The sequence below is a fragment of the Ostrinia furnacalis genome, unplaced genomic scaffold (assembly GCF_004193835.3).
Source record: "Ostrinia furnacalis isolate ACB-3 unplaced genomic scaffold, ASM419383v2 OfSCF2649, whole genome shotgun sequence".
NCBI lineage: Eukaryota > Metazoa > Arthropoda > Insecta > Lepidoptera > Crambidae > Ostrinia > Ostrinia furnacalis.
This window is the reverse complement of record NW_021132888.1, coordinates 62,140-81,921: the sequence shown is the minus strand read 5'-3', so window position 1 is coordinate 81,921 and position 19,782 is coordinate 62,140. Positions and strand designations below refer to the sequence as shown.

Below are 19,782 nucleotides of genomic sequence, written 5' to 3'. Positions count from 1 at the left end.
GTCACTGTGGCGAGGATAGCCGGTTCTCTACTGGTGGAGATCTCACTGGAGACTCGAGGCAGCCTTTGGGAGCAGCATCGTGACGAACGGCCGCCACGACCCGCGGCTGGTTAAAAGGAGATGCTGCCTAACCTGAGGCCAGACTCACGCAAATTTCGTCGCCACGGATTGAACCAGATTTTGTCATCTCACTCCGATCCGCAACGTGGCTCGAACTTCTCTCTCCTTCAAGCATCGTAAACTTAAGCTACTCAAGTGTATACGAGCTGATGACCGGCTTGAAAGGACTCCTTGCAGTCCATATGTCACTGGTTCATATCCGGCTCAAAGGACCAATATTGCTGCAATTTGATGTAAAAACGATGCATCGCTAGTGGGGACACGTCATATTACACCCAACACATGGAGTGGCTTAGCTCCAGCTTTGGCGAAGCCAATATTACTGACCTCAATACAACAGCAGCTCGGGGGTCGTCACCGTAGCTATGGACGATGGACTGGCAAAGACTCCTGGCATTGGATGGCTTATAGCTCTGGAAAGGTCTATAACTGACCTCGACAGACAGATGGCCAGTGGTGGGGCTATACTGGAGCCCCAGTAGCAGCTCGGGCGCCGAGCGCGTGCTGCAGCACGACGAGGCGGAGTCCGAGCGCGCCAGGCTGCACGCTTCGCCGCCCGCGCCGCTGGGCGTCGTCACTGTGGCGATGGAGGATGGGCTGGCCAGGACTCCGGACATGGAGTGGTTGAGTTCCAGCTTTGGGAGCTGTAAGGGAGAAAATATACATCATTATCTGACGGAGTGGTCAGTGCACACCCTAATCCTATCATAGAAGCTGTAGAGGAAAGATAAACAAGTCATTATTGCGCATTTTTTAAGTCTGTGCACGCTTCGCCACCCGCGCCGCTGGGCGACGTCACTGTGGCGATGGAGGAGGGGCTGGCGAGAACTCCGGACATGGAGTGGTTGAGTTCCAGCTTTGGGAGCTATAAGGGAGAAAATATACATCATTATTCCAAGTATGACACTAAAGTGCGGTCAGTGCACACCCTAATCCTATCATAGAAGCTGTAAAGGAAAGATAAACAAGTCATTATTGCGCATTTTGTAAGTCTGTGCATACACGCATCACCGCCCGCGCCGCTGGGCGACGTCACTGTGGCGATGGAGGATGGGCTCGCGAGAACTCCGAACATGGAGTGGTTGAGTTCTAGCTTTGGGAGCTGTAAGGGAGAAAATATACATCATTATTCCAAGTATGACTCTAAAGTGCGGTCAGTGCACACCCTAATCCTATCATAGAAGCTGTAAAGGAAAGATAAACAAGTCATTATTGCGCATTTTGTAAGTCTGTGCATACACGCATCACCGCCCGCGCCGCTGGGCGACGTCACTGTGGCGATGGAGGAGGGGCTGGCGAGGACTCCGGACATGGAGTGGTTGAGTTCTAGCTTTGGGAGCTGTAAGGGAGAAAAAATACATCACTATCTGACGGAGTGGTCAGTGCACATACTAATCCTATCATAGAAGCTGTAGAGGAAAGATAAACAAGTCATTATTGCGCATTTTGTAAGTCTGTGCATGCCTCGCCACCCGCCCCGCTGGGGGTCGGTCACTATGGCTATGGAGGATGGACTAGCGAGGACTCTGGACATGGAGTGGTTGAGTTCTAGCTTTGGGAGCTGTAAGGAAGAAAAAGACATCATTATTCCAAGAATGTGACTACGGCTACAGAGCGGTCAGTGCACACCCTAATCCTATCATAGAAGTAGTAGAGGACAGATAAACAAGTCATTATTGCGCATTTTTTAAGTCTTTGCAAGCCTCGCTACCCGCCCTGCTGGGGGTCGTTCACTGTAGCTATGGAGGATGGACTGGCGAGGACTCCGGACATGGAGTGGTTGAGTTCCAGCTTTGGGAGCTATAAGGGAGAAAATATACATCATTATTCCAAGTATGACACTAAAGTGCGGTCAGTGCACACCCTAATCCTATCATAGAAGTCGTAGAGGACAGATAAACAAGTCATTATTGCGCATTTTTTAAGTCTTTGCATGCCTCGCCACCCGCCCCGCTGGGGTCGTTCACTGTAGCTATGGAGGATGGACTAGCGAGGACTCTGGACATGGAGTGGTTGAGTTCTAGCTTTGGGAGCTGTAAATAAAAAAATATACGTCATTATCTAAAGAGCAATTCGTTTCCATTATATTGGCTAAGTCAACAAAGTCGTGATGGACGAAGGGAGCTTTGAAGGACTCGAGCTTTGAAGTTATAGAGGCAAAAGGAATGCGTCATTAATATTATTACGTGATCACAGATGTGGTAACCACATACCCGAAGACACACTTTTCAGATGTTACCAAACTCGATAGATTTCATGTGAAAAGTTTTGGGTTTTCATATCCAGAATTTTGTATTCTTTTAGAGAAGTTGTGTCTTGGTAACTAATAATCATTAATAATGATAACTACCTAATGCAAAACTATTTTAACCTGTAGTGTGGGCTGGTGGTGCTGTCTAGGCATCAGTTGCAGCCAAAGACTGTTTTCGAGCTCGAAGTTGAGAGCCGCAAAGCTGACGGCCGCCTCGCCCACGAGCCGCTGTCTCCGCATCCGCTCGCATCCGTAAATGCGGATGCGGAGTCCCAATCCGTGGACATCCTCTGTAAAAGACATAAAAGTTTACATTTGAAATGTCACTCACATGGCTTACGTTATAATAAGCAACTTTTGCTGTCTTTTTTACGGGAAAATCGCTGCAGACTACCTCTCGGAAATGAACAAGATGCTCTTGAGGTAAGGGTAACCGAAAAAAGTCACAACCCATCAGAGAAAAAGGAAATGTGTATTTACCTGGATTGATTTTATGCAGCACGAAGCTTTCCATGTATTGCGGGTTTTCGCCATTACGAATTTTAGATTTGAATTTCTGCTTCTTCAGTGGCAATAAGACTATCCGAACCTGAAAATTAATTTTAAACTGTTTAAAGAACTGCAATGAATGAGAAATATAGGTTGGTACTATTGTTAGTCCTTTGCTATGACTGATGTATAATTAGTATTGATAATGCAGCGTCACCTTTTGGAGGATAGGAATTTTCATATAACGATCTCCATGAGGCTTTTTCAAATGTTTCTAGTAATTTCTGCAAAAACTGTTAAGCGAGCTAAAGTATGCTTGTTTTAGGATTAGTAGTGGATTCTCCACAATGGCCAGCGGTCGACGCCTTTATAAAATAGGCTCGAACACTGCCCAATTCACCAGTTTTACTACAGATATCGAATTTTAAGGACGGGGAGGTGTTAATGGAATAGTCTACTGGTGGAAAATGTGTAAGTCAGCCACTGGACTCAAACCTGTGTCTGCAGCATCTGCCCCGTGGTCCTAGGAGGCAAGCCGCGTGCCTGAAGCATATGCACCGTCATGGTCCGCACGGGCGCGTCGTATAGCAGGGTAAGCTCCACCAGCCCGCGCTCGGACGGGCCGCCGCCAGCCTCGCCGCAGAGCAGTGATGTGTCCTGACAGGAAAAGGTGAAGAAAATTACATTATATTTTACTTATACTGAACCTGTTTTTTGGTTCGAGATGCGTAGGAGAATAGCAATAAAGATTTGAATAGGAAATTTACACACTAGCCCCTATTGTAGTCTAGTAGTTTGAGAGTTGGACTCTCTCGTTCGACTCGGCGCTTGTGGGTTCTCAGGGAGGATGCACATTGTACATTGAGTAGAAACATCTTTTATGTTTGGGCATTGGAGGGTGATGATGATTGTCCGGTCAGAAAATTAAATATGATTTTAAGCTTCGGAGAACACGTACGGTCCTAATGAGCTTTTCATACGGCTATGTGGTTTGTGTAGAAGAAGATTGAATAAAAGTTAGACTATTTTCGAATTCAAGATGCAGTGTTTCATGGTAAAATAAATTACGATTTCGATAGACAGATAGGAGGTACGACGTACGAAAAGTAATTTTTGTGGCAAAGTGGAATGTCAGACGCTACCTAGAGTTCTATGTATGTTACTTATAGTGTATTCCATATTATGTTGTATGTTTACCAGTATCCAACAAAGAGTACTCACATTATGTGCGATGACATCGCTATCAATGCTGCTCTGCGCTTCCAGCGTGTGGATGTACTCAGCCCGCTGCGGCGTGACGTCATCGATCCTGGTCTCCCGGATCGTGGTCTCCCTCAGGGCAGTCTCCACGAGCTCCACGTCACACTTGGCCGGTGCCAGGTTCTCATTCTTCTCCTCGTAATGGCATTCCACCTCCTCTTTATCCTAGAAACAAGGTATTGTCTAGTCATATTGAACTGCCTGTGGGCATAAGGCAGGGAGGTATGTTGGCCCACTTGTATTTAATTTTAAATCTTCTAGAATTCTGACTCTGACTTTATGGTAGTCTGCTGCTGAATGAGCAAGCAAATATTTAAACTCCTTTTTCTTCGAGGCCGATATAATGCCTGGAGGAAATGTCTAAGTGTCTTTGTTGAATTAATCATGCATTACCTAATAAATTAGATAAAAAATTTAAAACTAATTAATTTTATCTATAACTTTGGAAACAGGTAAGTATAAAAAATGATTTTATGGATTTAAGTAGACATTTAAGAATTTCTAGTGATCACTACGTGTGGAGCAATTCAACTAATTAACATCAATTATGAGAATTGTAATAAACCATGCGATGAATATTTTTTTATTCGCAAACAGGGGAAATTTAATTTCACTTTAAAATTTTCACAATTTACTCTCAAATTCTTACCACGAAAATCATTCTCCTTTACAGAAGTATATTTAAATTTTGTATAATTTTAAACACATCGTTTCTTTTAAGTATTTTGGTGGCTCTCCGAGTTTTCCACGAATGTATTTATAGTAGGAATGCCAGCATTCCACTGACTGCAAGATGCGCGCTGCACAATATCGCGCTTGAATTATTTAGGCCGAATGATACACTAAAGATGTACTACATAAAGGACATACATTCTACACAACACAGACATCTCGTGTGCGATCCTCACCTGTTGTATGCGCAAACGCAGCTCGTCGTCAGAGTCGGAGGCTTCGAACGTGAATATTCGTTCAGGGTAATGGATCGGTTTCGACAAAGCATCTAAAACAACACAGACATACAGTAGGCCTCACATATTCATACTAATAGGCAAATCCACGTGACAAAATGAAATTAAATAATAATGAAAGAATTTTTATTAAGAAAATAATGCGTGAATTTGACCACAGTATAGCCTAGAATGTGGCCAACCGTATGAACAATATAAATACGCAATACCCTACACATTATATAGCGTATATTCTATGTCTACCGACTAAAATGACTAGCATAGGTCCTATAGTATACAACTCGCTATAATTTTCTAGAAACATTTTAACTACTAATGTACTATTCAAAGGACAAAGAAAGCCTTCGAGTCGCGGCCTTGACGACCAGTCGCCCTTAAAAGTATGAAACAACAACTAAAATATTAACGTCCCTGTTCATATTCTATTCTAACCACTATACATAGGCTTCCAAGGGCAACGTGCTAACACGCACGCAGTGTCCAATTAGAAGTTAATAAATTATAAGATTATTGCACCTACCTACAATCAATAACTATGACCATTTACCTATAACATTTCTTTAGAACTGATAATAATCTAGAAAACTAATGTTATTAGATTGCATATTTTATAGCGTAAACTTGTGAATCTACATAAAACACGTACTAGTTAGAGACAAAGGTAAGGTAATTGTTTATGAAGACTGATTATATCAACATAATTATCTGATTAATTAATCTATACTCTATAGGAAGAAAGTTTTAGTAAGAATAAAGATGGTTCTGAAGATTACTGGACGATGAAACAAATCGTATTACTGACCAAACTGAGCATTGTCGAGAGGGATGGCCGGGGCCACGACGCGCGGGCTCACGGCGAGGATGTCATCGCAGCACTTGCGGCCGAAGACGGCGGACGAGCACCAGCGCCGGCCCAGGAATAGCAACACCACGAGAACCACCGCCGCGAACGCCGCTACCGCGCTTATGTATGCCGTCGCCTCCACTGCACAACAATACAACAATCACGAACAATGCCAAAGCGCACCACTCAGCACCACAAAACAACGTTTACCATTAGAAGGGTTGATTACGCCAATGTTGGCTACCATTCTCGATCAGTCCGCTTCCCCAGACATCATCTTTAGGGATTCATGGTCCCCTTTCTTCACAATGTAGTTGGTTTTGCGACGTTTAGGGATCGGGCTGTGTTGGCAAGGTGCTACTGTCAAAGCCACGCATGCGCCGTCGCTTAGGGGCACGGCGGGGTGTGTGGAGGTATCTTTGCAGCTATAGGACGAAGGACCTGTGAGGGGCTGGCTATAATTGTTATACGTATAGGACAAAGCTAGTCGTCAAGGCCGAGGGCGACACGTGCCGCCCCCGGCCCTCGGAGATTAGGTCTGCTATAACACCATTCAGATGTTTATTGTGACCTATATGAATAATTTATCGGCTCAACGCGTAATTCTGAGCTTTGATTTTATGAGTCATGCATGTGGAATTGATTTTAGTTATAAAAGGGTCTAAATCAAGTTGCTCCTTTTTTAATGTTCCCAGAACTACCTCAACAGGGTGATACTTTGGGTAGGTAGGTGCTCACGTCCTCAAATAGGGAGTAGGTACTTAGCATCTGGAGAATGATTAAGCAAGCGCAGCTTATATTAGGACTTAGCAAAAATTTTACTGTAGAAATGAAAATGGTTCAGGTAGATACCTAACTATTTAAGAAAATAAGATGTTTCGCGTCTTTGACTAACAAGATAGAATGTTTTTTAACGCAAAAACTAAGTATGTACTACGTAAAGAACAAATTTTGAATAAAGAATAAATGTATAAAAACATCCAAGTGGCGGTCGTTTACTAGTTAGTTATGTTATAACTTATAACAAACATTGTGGCAGCTTCGCTTTACTACTAGTAAATTTGTTTTTTTTACGTTTCCTGATATTTTTATTTAAATTATGAACAATTGTAATTACTTTTTCATGAAAATTTTATCAGCTACTGCAAGATTTCAGAAAACTTAATTGAAAAATATGCTTCGTCCTTCGATGCATATTACTATTGTAAGGAATATTATTTAACGTAAATAATAGTGCCATCGCCATTTTATATTCTCCTTGTATATTAGTTACTATTTTTAATGAGTGTTGCAAGTCCTTCTGTTTTAAATATTAGCCATTAATTTGGTGAAATTGGAAGTGATTTAAACACATATTTTTTAATAGTAATTTTATTTATCGAAAACAAAGAAAAGCACAGACCACAGATGATTAAATGTAATAACAAAGCAGCTACCAATCCAAACCTAACTATTTATTTATCTCAAGAATATTGGAACTTACAAGAATAAGCCAATGTGAATTTGAATGTATTTTATTTTCTTCGATTATGAAATTAACAAATATCTTGGTGATCTTTCAGAGTTCTGTATTCATGCATGAATGTTATACAGTGCTATCCATTTTGTTTTTATGTCTATATAATTTTAGATCAGTTTTTGATTACAAAGTATTAGGCCAAAATGGATGATGTTTTATAAAATCGTTATTATCTTTTTTGTACTAATCTTAGGACAAATAAAAATTAATTTAGATTTTCAATCTTATCGCGATGGTTAAAATGTGTAATGGCTTATTTTAATTGGTATTCAATTATTTATACATGTAAAAGATTTTATACTTATTCTTATTTCAATATAATGAATGATTCAATTATTTAGATTAAATCTTCGATTCTATTTTTTTCATAAGCATGAAAATTATTATAATATAATTGCCACATAGAATTTTTCTGTAAAATGGCTTTTCAGGAGCGTTGTTTTGTACATCATATTTATTCTTAGAGGTAAATAGAGTACGTAGGTGGTAAAAATAAAAAATAATTATGAATAAAACACCATAATAATATTTTGAAAATGTTTTTTTTATTAACACTTACATTTTTACAGCGCTCCTAGCCAACAGAGTAATACTAAAAATGAATCGGTGTAAAGAACTGTCGAACGCAAAACAATGTTAGTTCTACAGTGTACGTTAACCAAACGGCTCACAAAGACCGGATCGTTACAATAATATCAACGACTATTGTCAGTGATGAACATCGTTCTCATCAAACAAGCACAGAAAGGTCACCCTAAAGAAACGAACGTCATTTAAATCTATAAACATTTCATATAATTTAGATTTATTAGTCGCTATAATGTTATATTTTACTTTTGTAACCATTATTATAATGTTATATGTATTCGTTACGAAAAATTGAAATGAATCCCTCCACTTGGTCCTCCTGCGGCGGAAGCTTCCCGGGGGCAGCAGGGCCAAGTGGCGACCAAAACAAGATGACTCTATCATAACTGTATAATTTTAAAAATTTCTAATTACGCATTCCTACGTTTTGTTATTATCTTTTAATTAAGAAATAAAATCTTACGTAATTACCATGAGCAGCCTATTTTAATAAATTTGACGAAATTCGCTAATGATCAGATTATTTATAAAAGAAAAGCGTCGTGTCCGGCCGCCTCGCGCGCCGCCACGAGTAGTCCGCGCGGCCGACCGCAAGCGTTCGCGTCTGTGTAATGCTTTATTTATCTACTTTTACAATTGAAAATACGGCATCAAAATTTCAACTACCTACCTAACAGTAAGCAGTAGTACACTAAAACTCAGGCACTCCACATCGACCTCTCACACACCATGCACCCGACCGAATTTTCAACTAAACTTTATTCACTCGAAAAATTCAACTTAATCTAATTTCACTTAAATTATAATAATAATAATGGCTTCTTAACTGTTAATTTTACAACAAATGCTTTCGTTGGCCGCCGAGCACGGAGCGCGGCGGGCGGGCTCGCGCCTCGGCCACGACCGATGAACTACCGCTAACGATCATCCATTACTTATTACATAAGTATGTGAAAAACAATTTATTAGTATTATTTTATTCTATATATCTTATAATGTCAGTGTTACTGAGGGCGTACTACTGTAACATGAAGTCCGAGTCGGCGGCCGCTTGCGCAGGTCGCGGCGGGCGAGCGAGCGTGCGCCGAGCGTGTACGCCGAGCGCCGCCGAGCGTGTACGCCGAGCGCCGCCGAGCGTGTACGCCGAGCGCCGCCGAGCGTGTACGCCGAGCGCCGCCGAGCGTGTACGCCGAGCGCCGCCGAGCGTGTACGCCGAGCGCCGCCGAGCGTGTACGCCGAGCGCCGCCGAGCGTGTACGCCGAGCGCCGCCGAGCGTGTACGCCGAGCGCCGCCGAGCGTGTACGCCGAGCGCCGCCGAGCGTGTACGCCGAGCGCCGCCGAGCGTGTACGCCGAGCGCCGCCGAGCGTGTACGCCGAGCGCCGCCGAGCGTGTACGCCGAGCGCCGCCGAGCGTGTACGCCGAGCGCCGCCGAGCGTGTACGCCGAGCGCCGCCGAGCGTGTACGCCGAGCGCCGCCGAGCGTGTACGCCGAGCGCCGCCGAGCGTGTACGCCGAGCGCCGCCGAGCGTGTACGCCGAGCGCCGCCGAGCGTGTACGCCGAGCGCCGCCGAGCGTGTACGCCGAGCGCCGCCGAGCGTGTACGCCGAGCGCCGCCGAGCGTGTACGCCGAGCGCCGCCGAGCGTGTACGCCGAGCGCCGCCGAGCGTGTACGCCGAGCGCCGCCGAGCGTGTACGCCGAGCGCCGCCGAGCGTGTACGCCGAGCGCCGCCGAGCGTGTACGCCGAGCGCCGCCGAGCGTGTACGCCGAGCGCCGCCGAGCGTGTACGCCGAGCGCCGCCGAGCGGGCGCCGCGCCGGGCCCGCCGCGAGCTCATCTACTTCAGGCAGAGATTCAACATACTCCAAGAGATTCATCAACTTGTCACAGTGACATGACATTCGAGATACTCAAATTACATTTCAAACGATTTCAATATAAAAATAACATGATTCACGATTTAAAATAATATGTGTATAATATTTTTTTCATCACAAATATCAAACTTCATGCTCCACTTATATACATACATAGTTCGTTAAAACAATAATAGTGATGTGCGCGGAGGGCCGGGCCCCGCGCCGCCGCGTGGCTCGGTCACGTTACGCACGAGCGAACATACAACACGACAGGTACGTGCCCCTGCGGAGCGATGCGGTAACAAGCAGTGAGAAGCGTACACGACAGCGATTACACATACACCGGAACGGCACCGCAACCTCTGTCAGTCTGGTGGCACGCAGCGCACAGCCCTAGGCTTGGCTCGCTGGAGGTGGAACGCCCCGGCTCGGCCGCACAGGACACTAAACGTAGAGTATTATAGCTGCTCGCTCGTCGCGCCTAGGGGCTGTGCGTTCCGTGTGTAAGAACACAAATGAAGTTTATGTACGCAGTAACTAAGTGATGCACGACGGTGTGGACAGTGGTCTTGGTGTTTAGTAGTAAGTCTCTTGTTCGAGCCAGCCGCCCGGGTTGCGGCGCAGGTAGAAGCGCCGGATCTCGTCGTAGATGAAGATCGACAGCATGAAGGGGATAGCGGGCAGCCACCACACGAACCTGGTAACACAGGGCACGGTCAGATTGGCCTGATACTCCATTACATCTTTACGACAATATACGACAGCGAAAGTAGCAAGAGAGAGAGTAAATCTAGTCTTGAGATCGAATAGCGAGGTGGTCTACGGCAGCAATAAACGCGTGCATGTAACGTGACACCGCGCCACATGATGTACACACGTGCACACGTTAGGTCGCGTCTTATATCAATAGGTCACTCTGACCATTGATTAGCCAAATGGCCCCTCTACTTTAAATCCATTTTGTTTCAGCATTGGCAAAGATTACTAATAAAATGCAATCTTGTCATGACCATGGTAACTTATATTGAACACATTGCAAACTTGTCATGACCATGACGCCTAATAATGAACACGTTACAATTTTGTCATGATCATTCACCTCAAGTTAGAGCACCCGCTGATCTCTAGGCAAATAGCATATCGACCACAAACTTCATGGCTTTCACCAAAACTTACTTGAGAGGGTACATCCGGAGACCCTTGTCCATTCCCGGCGTGTAAGACAGGAAGGCAGCGAGCGCCGTCTCAAAGATCAGGCCGAAGTTGAGGGCCCAGTTGCGCATGCCCTGGTGCACGATGGAGTTGCGGCGCGTCTTGCAGATGATCAGGTCGGCCCACTGTACCACCACGATGGACACGAAGAAAGCGGTGTGGCACGTGAACTCGAGAGCCTTGCGGTCGCGGTAGGTCTGCGTAGGAAATAAGGGTTGGAATAGTACACAATAGGATGAAAGCTATAAATAACTAGGGCTGTATCACATGCATGCATGACAAGTATACTTCAGAGTTACTCTCTTGAGTCAGATAAGAATTAAAAACTCTTTTAGGACTGGGCAAAGAAGCTTGAATTTTAGCTGAAAGTTGTGGACTTAGTACAGAATTGAAGCTATTGAAAATATGGTGATGAAGACTTGGGTAAATGGGTATTTGATACCATTTATCAGGCGCAACTTTTGTAAGTGAACTTTTCATTTCTTCAATACTCGATTACTTTTCACAAGTTGGTAAAATAGTGACGTCATCGTCTTGTAGGTACTGTCATACTAAATGTATGACAGAATCGCGGCTTGAAATTTTAAAAACATGCCACTTAATAGGTGTCAAATACCCTGTTACAAAAACTATGGTACACACCCATTCCTGTCCGTAGGAGTCGGTCAAGTCGTTGATAGCCTTGGAGTCCCACATCTTCCTGATGCCAAACAAGTGCAGCGGCAGGAATCCGTTCTCAGCCATGATCACGAAGTAGACGAAGAACCCGGCAGCGGCTTGGATCATTCCGATCTGCCCGTAGGCCATCGAGATCAGCCTGCCAACACCCACCCAGTGTTAGCTCATGTCATGGAGGCAATTGCATTTCGAAAGCGATTCTAATGTGTTGTCTTAAGATTGAAATTTGAAAGCAAGTTTGTGCATAGGGATTGATTCTAAAGACTATTTAATTTTTCTTTGTAAGAAGGCAGAAGGTATATACTTTTGTTTGCAAGGGAAATTGTTTAAAAAATTGTTTGCATACTTTGTGGATGGAACATGTCATTATGAGAAACGAAATTCAATCAAACAACATAGCATAGATTTTAATAGGATAAACAATAATTCTGATGACAATAATTCTTAATATAGATACGTCAGGTATTAAATTCTCATAATAAAATGTTGCATTAAAATGTTTATACTAAATCTGTTGCTGCAAAAATGTTCAAAACTACTTTGAAATGTATTACTCTAATTTCATGAAAATAACATCAACTAAATGTACGAATATTTTTACAACATCAAATTACATTTCAAGAGTTATTAGTATGTATGTACTCACCCCACGAACAACAATCATGCGAGGCGTATTAATTTAAGGGTTGAAGAGAGCTAAGCGCGATCAAGCTGTTAGTACGCCATTCTAGCTGGGCAACGTAATTGCAGGCAATTACAGGAAAATTGTTCACATTAGACGTTGCTGTGCTTGCGCAGAGAATGCTTGTAGTCGGGCTATTATCAAGGCTTCAGGTGTTCTTCGGGCTATATTGTAAACGCTGTATATTTCAGCATGAGATCAATTTACAACTTACAATTATTTTATAAAATAATTTTGAAGCGTAACGATATAGCCCAGATTTGTGTGCCTATATAAAAAGAGCATAAACAAGGAGAAGTTTAAAGCATTGAAATAAACTGAAAAAGCTTATGTACCCTACGTGTGGTGTGTGTGAGGCACAAGCGCTCGCAGCGGAGTGGTTCGCTTTTGTGGCTACAAACTATACTAAAATATATACTTGGTTATATAATACTATATACATATGGATATACCGCATCAAGAAGAAGAAAATATAATAAAATATAAATATACAGATGCTCCATGTCACCTAAATCATTCCTTGAAAACAAAAATAAACTGTTAACTCATTTTTTGTTTAAATATCGCTATAACTGTACTACGCTAACACGGAAAAATCACACAAATTAATCCACTAGTGTGTCACTAAACGCAGACTAGGCAAACCTCTAATTTTGTCGCTAAACGTGCATGAATACTGCGTTGTTTCATTTTATTGAAACGCTAATTTAAATATGGAAGAGTGAAGACTGAAGAGATAGAGAAAAGGACTAGCTCCCCTTCATCTATAAAGAATTCTATTAAAATATTAAACGTTCATTTTATTAGCTCTAAAGGAAAGGAAAATTTCAAAATCATAAAGTGAAAAGTGGTTTTCTATCATGTAGTATCTTCTTTGTATATTTATTGTGTATTTTATTAATTACACAAAGTTTTCATTTGAATCTTTTAATCTTCTATCATTTATTTGCGATTCTCTTTCTTGTTCATAGGGTATCGTTTGTTTTACAATTTAGATAGAAAGATTTTGGGTTGGGGTAATTTATTATCGAGGGTCCAATTGCTCAGTGCTTATTCGTTATTATCACTCTTCCACATCCAGTGTCAAATGGTAGTCTTTTTAATCAATACGAGTAGCCGCGCCGTCCGGATCGACATAACCGACCACCGTACGCATTTCTGCCAACACAAAGACTTTATCAATTCGCTAATTTAAAACCCTGATCGGTTCGTTTTGTCATGCCAATTTTTATTTTAAAATTTTACCATTGTTGGATGTGAAGGGGTATATGGTTTTTTTTTCAAAACGGCTGCTTTCTAATCGGTCATCTATAAAGCTTTTCAGCTGTTTACGATCCAACAATAGCAAAACGGTGACCCAGTGGTAAATCGTTTTTGGAATAGATAAATTGGCGAAGTGTTAATTCTTTGTGAATCGGTCGAGTCGTGTGCGATCGTTGGGCGGGCTGCTCGTCGTGTAACACCCAAATGATAAACTATAAGCATGGCCGCGGCGGGGCGGCGGGGGGTGCAGCCAACCTTCTGTTGACGAGGTTGTCGCGGTAAGGGTCCCGCGGCTGCCGCTTCATGATATCTGACTCGGGCGCCTCGTACGCCAATGATATAGCAGGCACCTTCGGTAACACCAAGCAATCAGCACAAACCAACAACACGACGGGCGTCGCGCGACTTACATATACATAATAAATATACACACCATTCCGGTAACGCCGCTCGGTACTACAGCTAGCGATATTACATATTCTCGAAAATTACCAATAATACTAATTTATATTTACTTAATTAGCTAGATAGATGTAAAAGTAGGAAAAAATTGGCGTGATTGAAAGTCATAAAAACTGGTTACCTTCCTTATAAGAATACAATATAATATTGAAATAACTACTCTAGTGATAGAAGTTACAAATAAGCCCTAGCAGCGTCTGAATTATATTGTTACATGTATTACATAATACGATTTAGTGTCGCTGTACCTATTGTATACAGATGGTCCTGTATGATATATACGGTTTGTGTGTTATGAAGCTAGTGGCGTAGTGAGTTAGGTTGAATGAAACGATTTCCTCGTGAAATAGATATCGTGTGGTGTGCATGGAGATCATGAGGTAAGAAATGAGATAAAAAGTAAGTAATAAGATAAACAATGTTAATAAAATTAATACAATAAAATTCCTTACTAGTAAATAAATAGTGAGTCAAAATGAAATTGTAAGTATAAAGGCGACTTGTATATTTGTTTATTAGTAAGGAAAAGAGACGATTAGATCGCATAGGTACATGCACGAGAAACAAATGACAGAGACAGGGAGAGACACCAAATAACTTACCTTTAACACACACCACTCAATAACAATACAAATAAATTACCGAAAAACCACTCGTATGGAACAATGCGTTTGTGTCGCTATCGACTTTTTTGTTAAAACGCATTATTCCATCACAAAACATCAAGCTACATACGGTTAAAGAAAAGGAGAGATTGTTAGTATAGAAAAATGTAAAAGACATCGCAAGGCATTAAGTAGGAGCGGTGCGATCTGTCGCCTTCAATATCCATAGAGAGCTATGTCGTGTACCTACGGGACCACGTCCACACTGCAGGCAACAACCAAACCTCAATATTGAAGACTAAACACGTGGTAGCAAGCAAATTAGCGGATAGAATAATATCTTTGAACGAGTGCGTTCGCCTCGTGGTGTTTTACCTCTCGTTAACGAGTTTATCAGTGAAAGGATTACGCGGCTGTCGCTTCATAATGTCAGATTCGGCCTCCTCGTAGGCCAGGGAAATGGCGGGCACCTACACAAATACTAGCGATGTGAGCGCCTCGCGACCAAAGCGGTGCACCCACAGTACACGACAACACCGAGCACAGGGCGCGCGCGCGGGCGCCACGTGACCCGCCGGCGGGGCTGGCGGCCGACTCTAGCCTTTATTGATTGACTGCCATAAAGTCGATTTCTGATTGGCAATTCATTTGCAACAGTTTCAATGCTCGCTCATAGGTTCAAAATTGAAAGTCTGGTTACAGATGAAATACAGCATCTAAATGTCATTTTAAAATGACTAATTTACGGTTTATTTGTTAGCCTTTCTTGGCAAATAAAATTAAGCTTTCAAGCTAGTTTAGAAATTAAACGGTCAGCAGCTTGCAAAATTTTGAAGGTCCTTTATGGCAGTCAATCTTTAATCGAACTGGCTGGTACACTTGCTTCCTTTGACCGGTAAAATGGTCCACATACAGAAGTCAAGCGACGTTCACGTGGCACCCGCTCGCAGCGCGGCACTTATACTATCAGAAACATAATCGGAACACATAAACAAAACGTTGATCATGGCATGACGTCTGTGTGGGTGGGCTCCTCCGATGTGGAACGTAAATTTAAACAAATGAACCATGAGTGAGGGTGACCGGTAACAACAACCGCAATGCTCGGTTTCGGTCATGATGATGGGGTGACGTGACATGACATGTAACATTAGTGTGTTGTGTCTTTCGTTGTAATCTAGGTAACCTGCACGGACGAGCGTCTACGCCCTCGGCGTAGCTTTCAAAAACATCCAGGAATTAGAACAAACAAAACACATCTAGATTATTGTCTTTTTACAGGTAGCTTCTCGTATCTTATAGAGATATTTCATTCGAGAACTTTTTTCTACTATAGCAAAATTTATTAGTTCGCCTTAACGAATCCACATTTTCCATTATACCACACCAATTAATGTCCTCCATTTTACCTAATCATAACTGTATGTTTCTATACATGTGACTATTGAGCGAAGTAAAAAGGTCGTTATGATTGAGTACAATAGAGTCGTAATTAGGAAGACATCCACTCGTCACGATATCGATCACAGGCGTTATTAGCTGAAAACGAGTTAGTAGTTACACGTCAACACTTATGCAACACGCAATAGAGACCTCTCATTGACTAGTTTGTCGCAAAATGGGTTCCTAGGCGGGCGTTTCATTATGTCTGCCTCGGCCGCCTCGTACGCGAGCGCAATCGCTGGCACCTAACGTCAACATCTTATTAATATTACATTACATAAACAGTTCATCTGCTGGATCTCCAAAGCTTCAAAATCTTAAGGAAAACATTCGACTTTGAACGACTATCGTTTGAGAGTCATAAGACAATAAACAAGATCATGAGATGGGTGATCCAATACCTCAAGGGACAGTCATTCATGTCGACAATTAATAAGTTATTAAAACCTTAAAGAAAATCCAATTTCTGAAGCTTTTTCATTTGTTTTCAGAGTTTAATAATGCCATAATTAGGTATTATCTTTTTTATCGCCCAATCAAAGCTTCAAAAACTGTTAAAGAAGTTAATGACATTTCATTGAGAAAGTATTCTCTCAACTTTATCATATTTCTGTTTTTATACTTTTATTCCCACTAGCACAGGATTGAAAATTCAAATATAAATCCAAACCCCAGTCCTTTCCCAATGTAACGTCTTCACAGAGAAAAATAGACCGTAAGTTGCTTGTATTAAATTCGAACTTACCATGTCGGTTCCAAGATCGATGCAGAGGATAGTTACAGTGCCGAGTGGCAGGGGAATGTCGCAGAGGATGAAGGCAAGGAAGGGAGAGATCTCAGGGATATTGGAGGTCAGAGTGTACGCGATGGATTTCTTCAAGTTGTCGAAGATCAATCGGCCCTCCTCCACGCCAGTCACGATCGAGGCGAAGTTGTCGTCCAGTAGGATCATGTCGGCGGCCTATGGACGAACATTGTGTATGAGTGTGGTGGTTCTGGTGATGTAATGCCCGTTTTCACCATCATTCCCTTATTTAATTGACCCCTATGGTAACACATAACAGGAATTTAGTTTTTATAGGGGTTACTTAAAATTAGGGATTGATGGTGAAAACGGGCATAAGACATAGATTTTATTTATGTGTAGGTAAATCTTAACGTTTCCCTTTCCATCATAATGTGAATGTAACAGTTTTTAACAGGAGTTACTGCTTTCTGCTGCTAAGCTAATAAAGTTACAAATATGAGGATTGCTAATAATTATTATAGATGACTATCTGTCAGAAATCTTTATCCAAGACCTAGGAAACCAAATTTTGTAGTTTATCCGCGAGATAAATTCCAGATATGCTATCAGAGACTTCATTAGCAGTGGTGAAACAGGACCGAGCTGTTATTATTCAAGTAGAAATTATTCAAGGTGACCTTTTCAGTGCTTAGTCTGTAGACACGCCCTGACTCCATCTTGTCTGTCTGATATTCGAGCGAATTTGACCCGTATCATACGGGCCGTATGATAACAGAAACAATCTCGTCCTATGATTTATCTGAGGTAAAATGAGCTGTATATCAAAGAGAAGAGAGTACTCACTTGCTTGGACACATCAGATCCGGCGATACCCATGGCGACACCAATATCGGCCTTCTTCAAAGCGGGCGAGTCGTTGACGCCGTCACCAGTCACAGCCACGATGGCGCCGAGGCGTTGGCAACCTTCTACGATGATCAGCTTCTGTTGCGGCGAGGTACGGGCGAATACGATTTCCGTGTGGTACCTAACAGAGGGGAATAAGGTTTAGTTTTGTATCTAACTAGCAAGTGGTATTCGAACGGGTGTCAATTTTTGTAGTTGAGTTCATATTGGTAATGATAGCGCATCATTATGAATTGTGTGCTTAGTAAGAGAGAAGTGTTGCGAAGGCATGTGAGCCAATCGAATTTTTGGATTGCACATAATTTGATAAATTAAACCAATACAGCGCTCGAGATCTTTGGTAAGCTTAACGAGTGAAATGTTTTGATGAGTTGCGAGTTAAATATAGATTGCTGTTTTTGTAAATCTTGTTTTATGAGTCGACGAAGCTTATTATGTGATATAGGTTAGTATATTAGAGATGCTGCAGTTTGTTTCATAGAAGATCCTGTTCATCTGGCCAATATTTCAAACCAGAAAGGTTTTTCAGATCTTGATCTTTCTTAGCTTTAACAGGAAGGCGCTGGATGTAGGCCGCTACCAACTGGTCAATATGGAAATCATTGGGGGAGGCCTATGTTCTGCAGTGGACTTCTTATGGCTGAAATGATGATGATAATTTTCTTTGAAAATGAATCGTACAAGGACCATATAATTAAACTTACTTGAGAATTTCGTCAAGCTGGTCCGAATTTAGTTCCCTCAGCTCAGTGCCGTGGACGACAGCCGCCTTGGCCTCACGTGGGTTGACTTCAGATACTGGGATGTTCAGGCGAGCGGCGATATCCTCAACGGTCTCGTTGCCTTCTGAGATGATGCCTACAGACTTGGCGATGGCCTTGGCAGTGATGGGGTGGTCACCAGTCACCATGATAACCTGGAATAGAGGGGATGGTGAGAAATTGAAAGTTCAGCTAAAGCCCGGTCCGTGAGCACGTAGAATTTTGTCCAATGACCCCTAGCTACCCATCCTTATCGCTCGAGCGTAATTAAGTTGTTATCGCGCTCGCACACTCACTGCGGGTGCCAGTCGCACAGTCGCGACAGCAATATAATTACGCGCGAGCGATAAGGATGGGTAGCTAGGGTCATTGGACAAAATTCTACGTGCTCACGGACCAGACTATAGTTGACTAAGCAATGGCTTTTTAGATGGCACGGTGATTTGTAAGGTTCCCAAAATGGCGTCACCTAATGTTAGGTAATCGGCTTAAGTAATTAATGTTGTTCTATAACAACTACAGCGTAGTACGTGAGTATAATTTTCATGTATTTAGGTGAGTGGAATTAAGCCTCCATATTGTTGAAGTGATAGCTACTTGTTTTAATGTCTTCATTTATTAAGCCTCGAAGTATTTCGTGTGCCCTTTACATGACCTTGAACCAACAGATCAGCTGACGAAATTGGGTCATCGGCGTTCAATTCATAGTATTTTCAGTATGAGCTGAAATGCACTTTATTGCGCAAACGAGTCGGCATTTTGTTCAACTGTCTCCAAGAAGGGATTTACCTGTAATCATTTTTCTGTAACCTTTACTAACCTTAATACCAACCAGTAGATCGGGTCATCGGTGTTCAATTTATAGTTTAGCGCTGAAGTATTCGAGTTATGCATGAGCGTGCTAACCAAAATGCACGTTATTTCGTAGATCAGAGAGTCGCTAAATGCTTGAATATCTTCTGTATCTGTAGTTACTGTTATTCTATGACTTACTGACCTTGATACTAGCAGATCGGCACTTAGCCACAGCATCGGGCACGGCAGCGCGGGGAGGATCGATCATGCTCATGAGTCCCACGAAGCGCAGGTTGTCCAGAGAACATTTGAGGTCGTCAGTATTGAACTTG

At 42.5% G+C, this 19,782-nt stretch overlaps 3 protein-coding genes across 13 annotated transcripts in view; 1 reads left to right on the top strand and 2 right to left on the bottom strand.

Annotated features, from left to right (window-relative positions):
* Syt14 (Synaptotagmin 14) overlaps positions 1 to 6,418 on the bottom strand; it is a 42,077-nt gene extending 35,659 nt beyond the window's left edge. Inside the window, exons 1-6 of the mRNA XM_028309185.1 lie at positions 6,143 to 6,418; positions 5,891 to 6,073; positions 5,029 to 5,120; positions 4,082 to 4,285; positions 3,356 to 3,517; positions 2,852 to 2,960 (exon numbers count right to left, since the gene is read on the bottom strand). Coding sequence (XP_028164986.1) covers positions 2,852 to 2,960; positions 3,356 to 3,517; positions 4,082 to 4,285; positions 5,029 to 5,120; positions 5,891 to 6,073; positions 6,143 to 6,179 — 787 coding nt within the window. The 5' untranslated portion in view covers positions 6,180 to 6,418. The remainder of the gene's footprint in view (positions 1 to 2,851; positions 2,961 to 3,355; positions 3,518 to 4,081; positions 4,286 to 5,028; positions 5,121 to 5,890; positions 6,074 to 6,142) is intronic.
* Positions 6,419 to 9,034: 2,616 nt separating this feature from the next.
* On the top strand, positions 9,035 to 9,934 carry LOC114356109 (uncharacterized). The gene has a single exon (XM_028309184.1). It carries the CDS (start codon positions 9,035 to 9,037, stop codon positions 9,932 to 9,934), a length of 900 nt encoding a protein of 299 aa, XP_028164985.1.
* Atpalpha (sodium/potassium-transporting ATPase subunit alpha) overlaps positions 9,909 to 19,782 on the bottom strand; it is a 49,134-nt gene continuing 39,260 nt past the window's right edge. For 5 of the 11 annotated variants that reach the window (XM_028309187.1, XM_028309186.1, XM_028309194.1 and 2 more), the window contains 7 exons: positions 18,599 to 18,810; positions 17,832 to 18,015; positions 16,986 to 17,201; positions 15,173 to 15,267; positions 11,750 to 11,924; positions 11,072 to 11,304; positions 9,909 to 10,592 (listed from right to left, as the gene is read on the bottom strand). In XM_028309187.1, the coding sequence (XP_028164988.1) occupies positions 10,472 to 10,592; positions 11,072 to 11,304; positions 11,750 to 11,924; positions 15,173 to 15,267; positions 16,986 to 17,201; positions 17,832 to 18,015; positions 18,599 to 18,810 (1,236 nt within the window). In that variant the 3' untranslated portion in view covers positions 9,909 to 10,471. Of the gene's footprint in view, positions 10,593 to 11,071; positions 11,305 to 11,749; positions 11,925 to 13,985; positions 14,085 to 14,800; positions 14,810 to 15,172; positions 15,268 to 16,390; positions 16,486 to 16,985; positions 17,202 to 17,831; positions 18,016 to 18,598; positions 18,811 to 19,782 lie in introns of all 11 variants that reach the window. The other 6 variants (XM_028309188.1, XM_028309195.1, XM_028309192.1 and 3 more) reach the window with 3 other exon arrangements.

What these genes read in the sequence shown, in the direction of transcription:
- LOC114356109 (XM_028309184.1), top strand. Translation starts at nt 9,035, where the DNA reads ATGTCAGTGTTACTGAGGGCGTACTACTGTAACATGAAGTCCGAGTCG.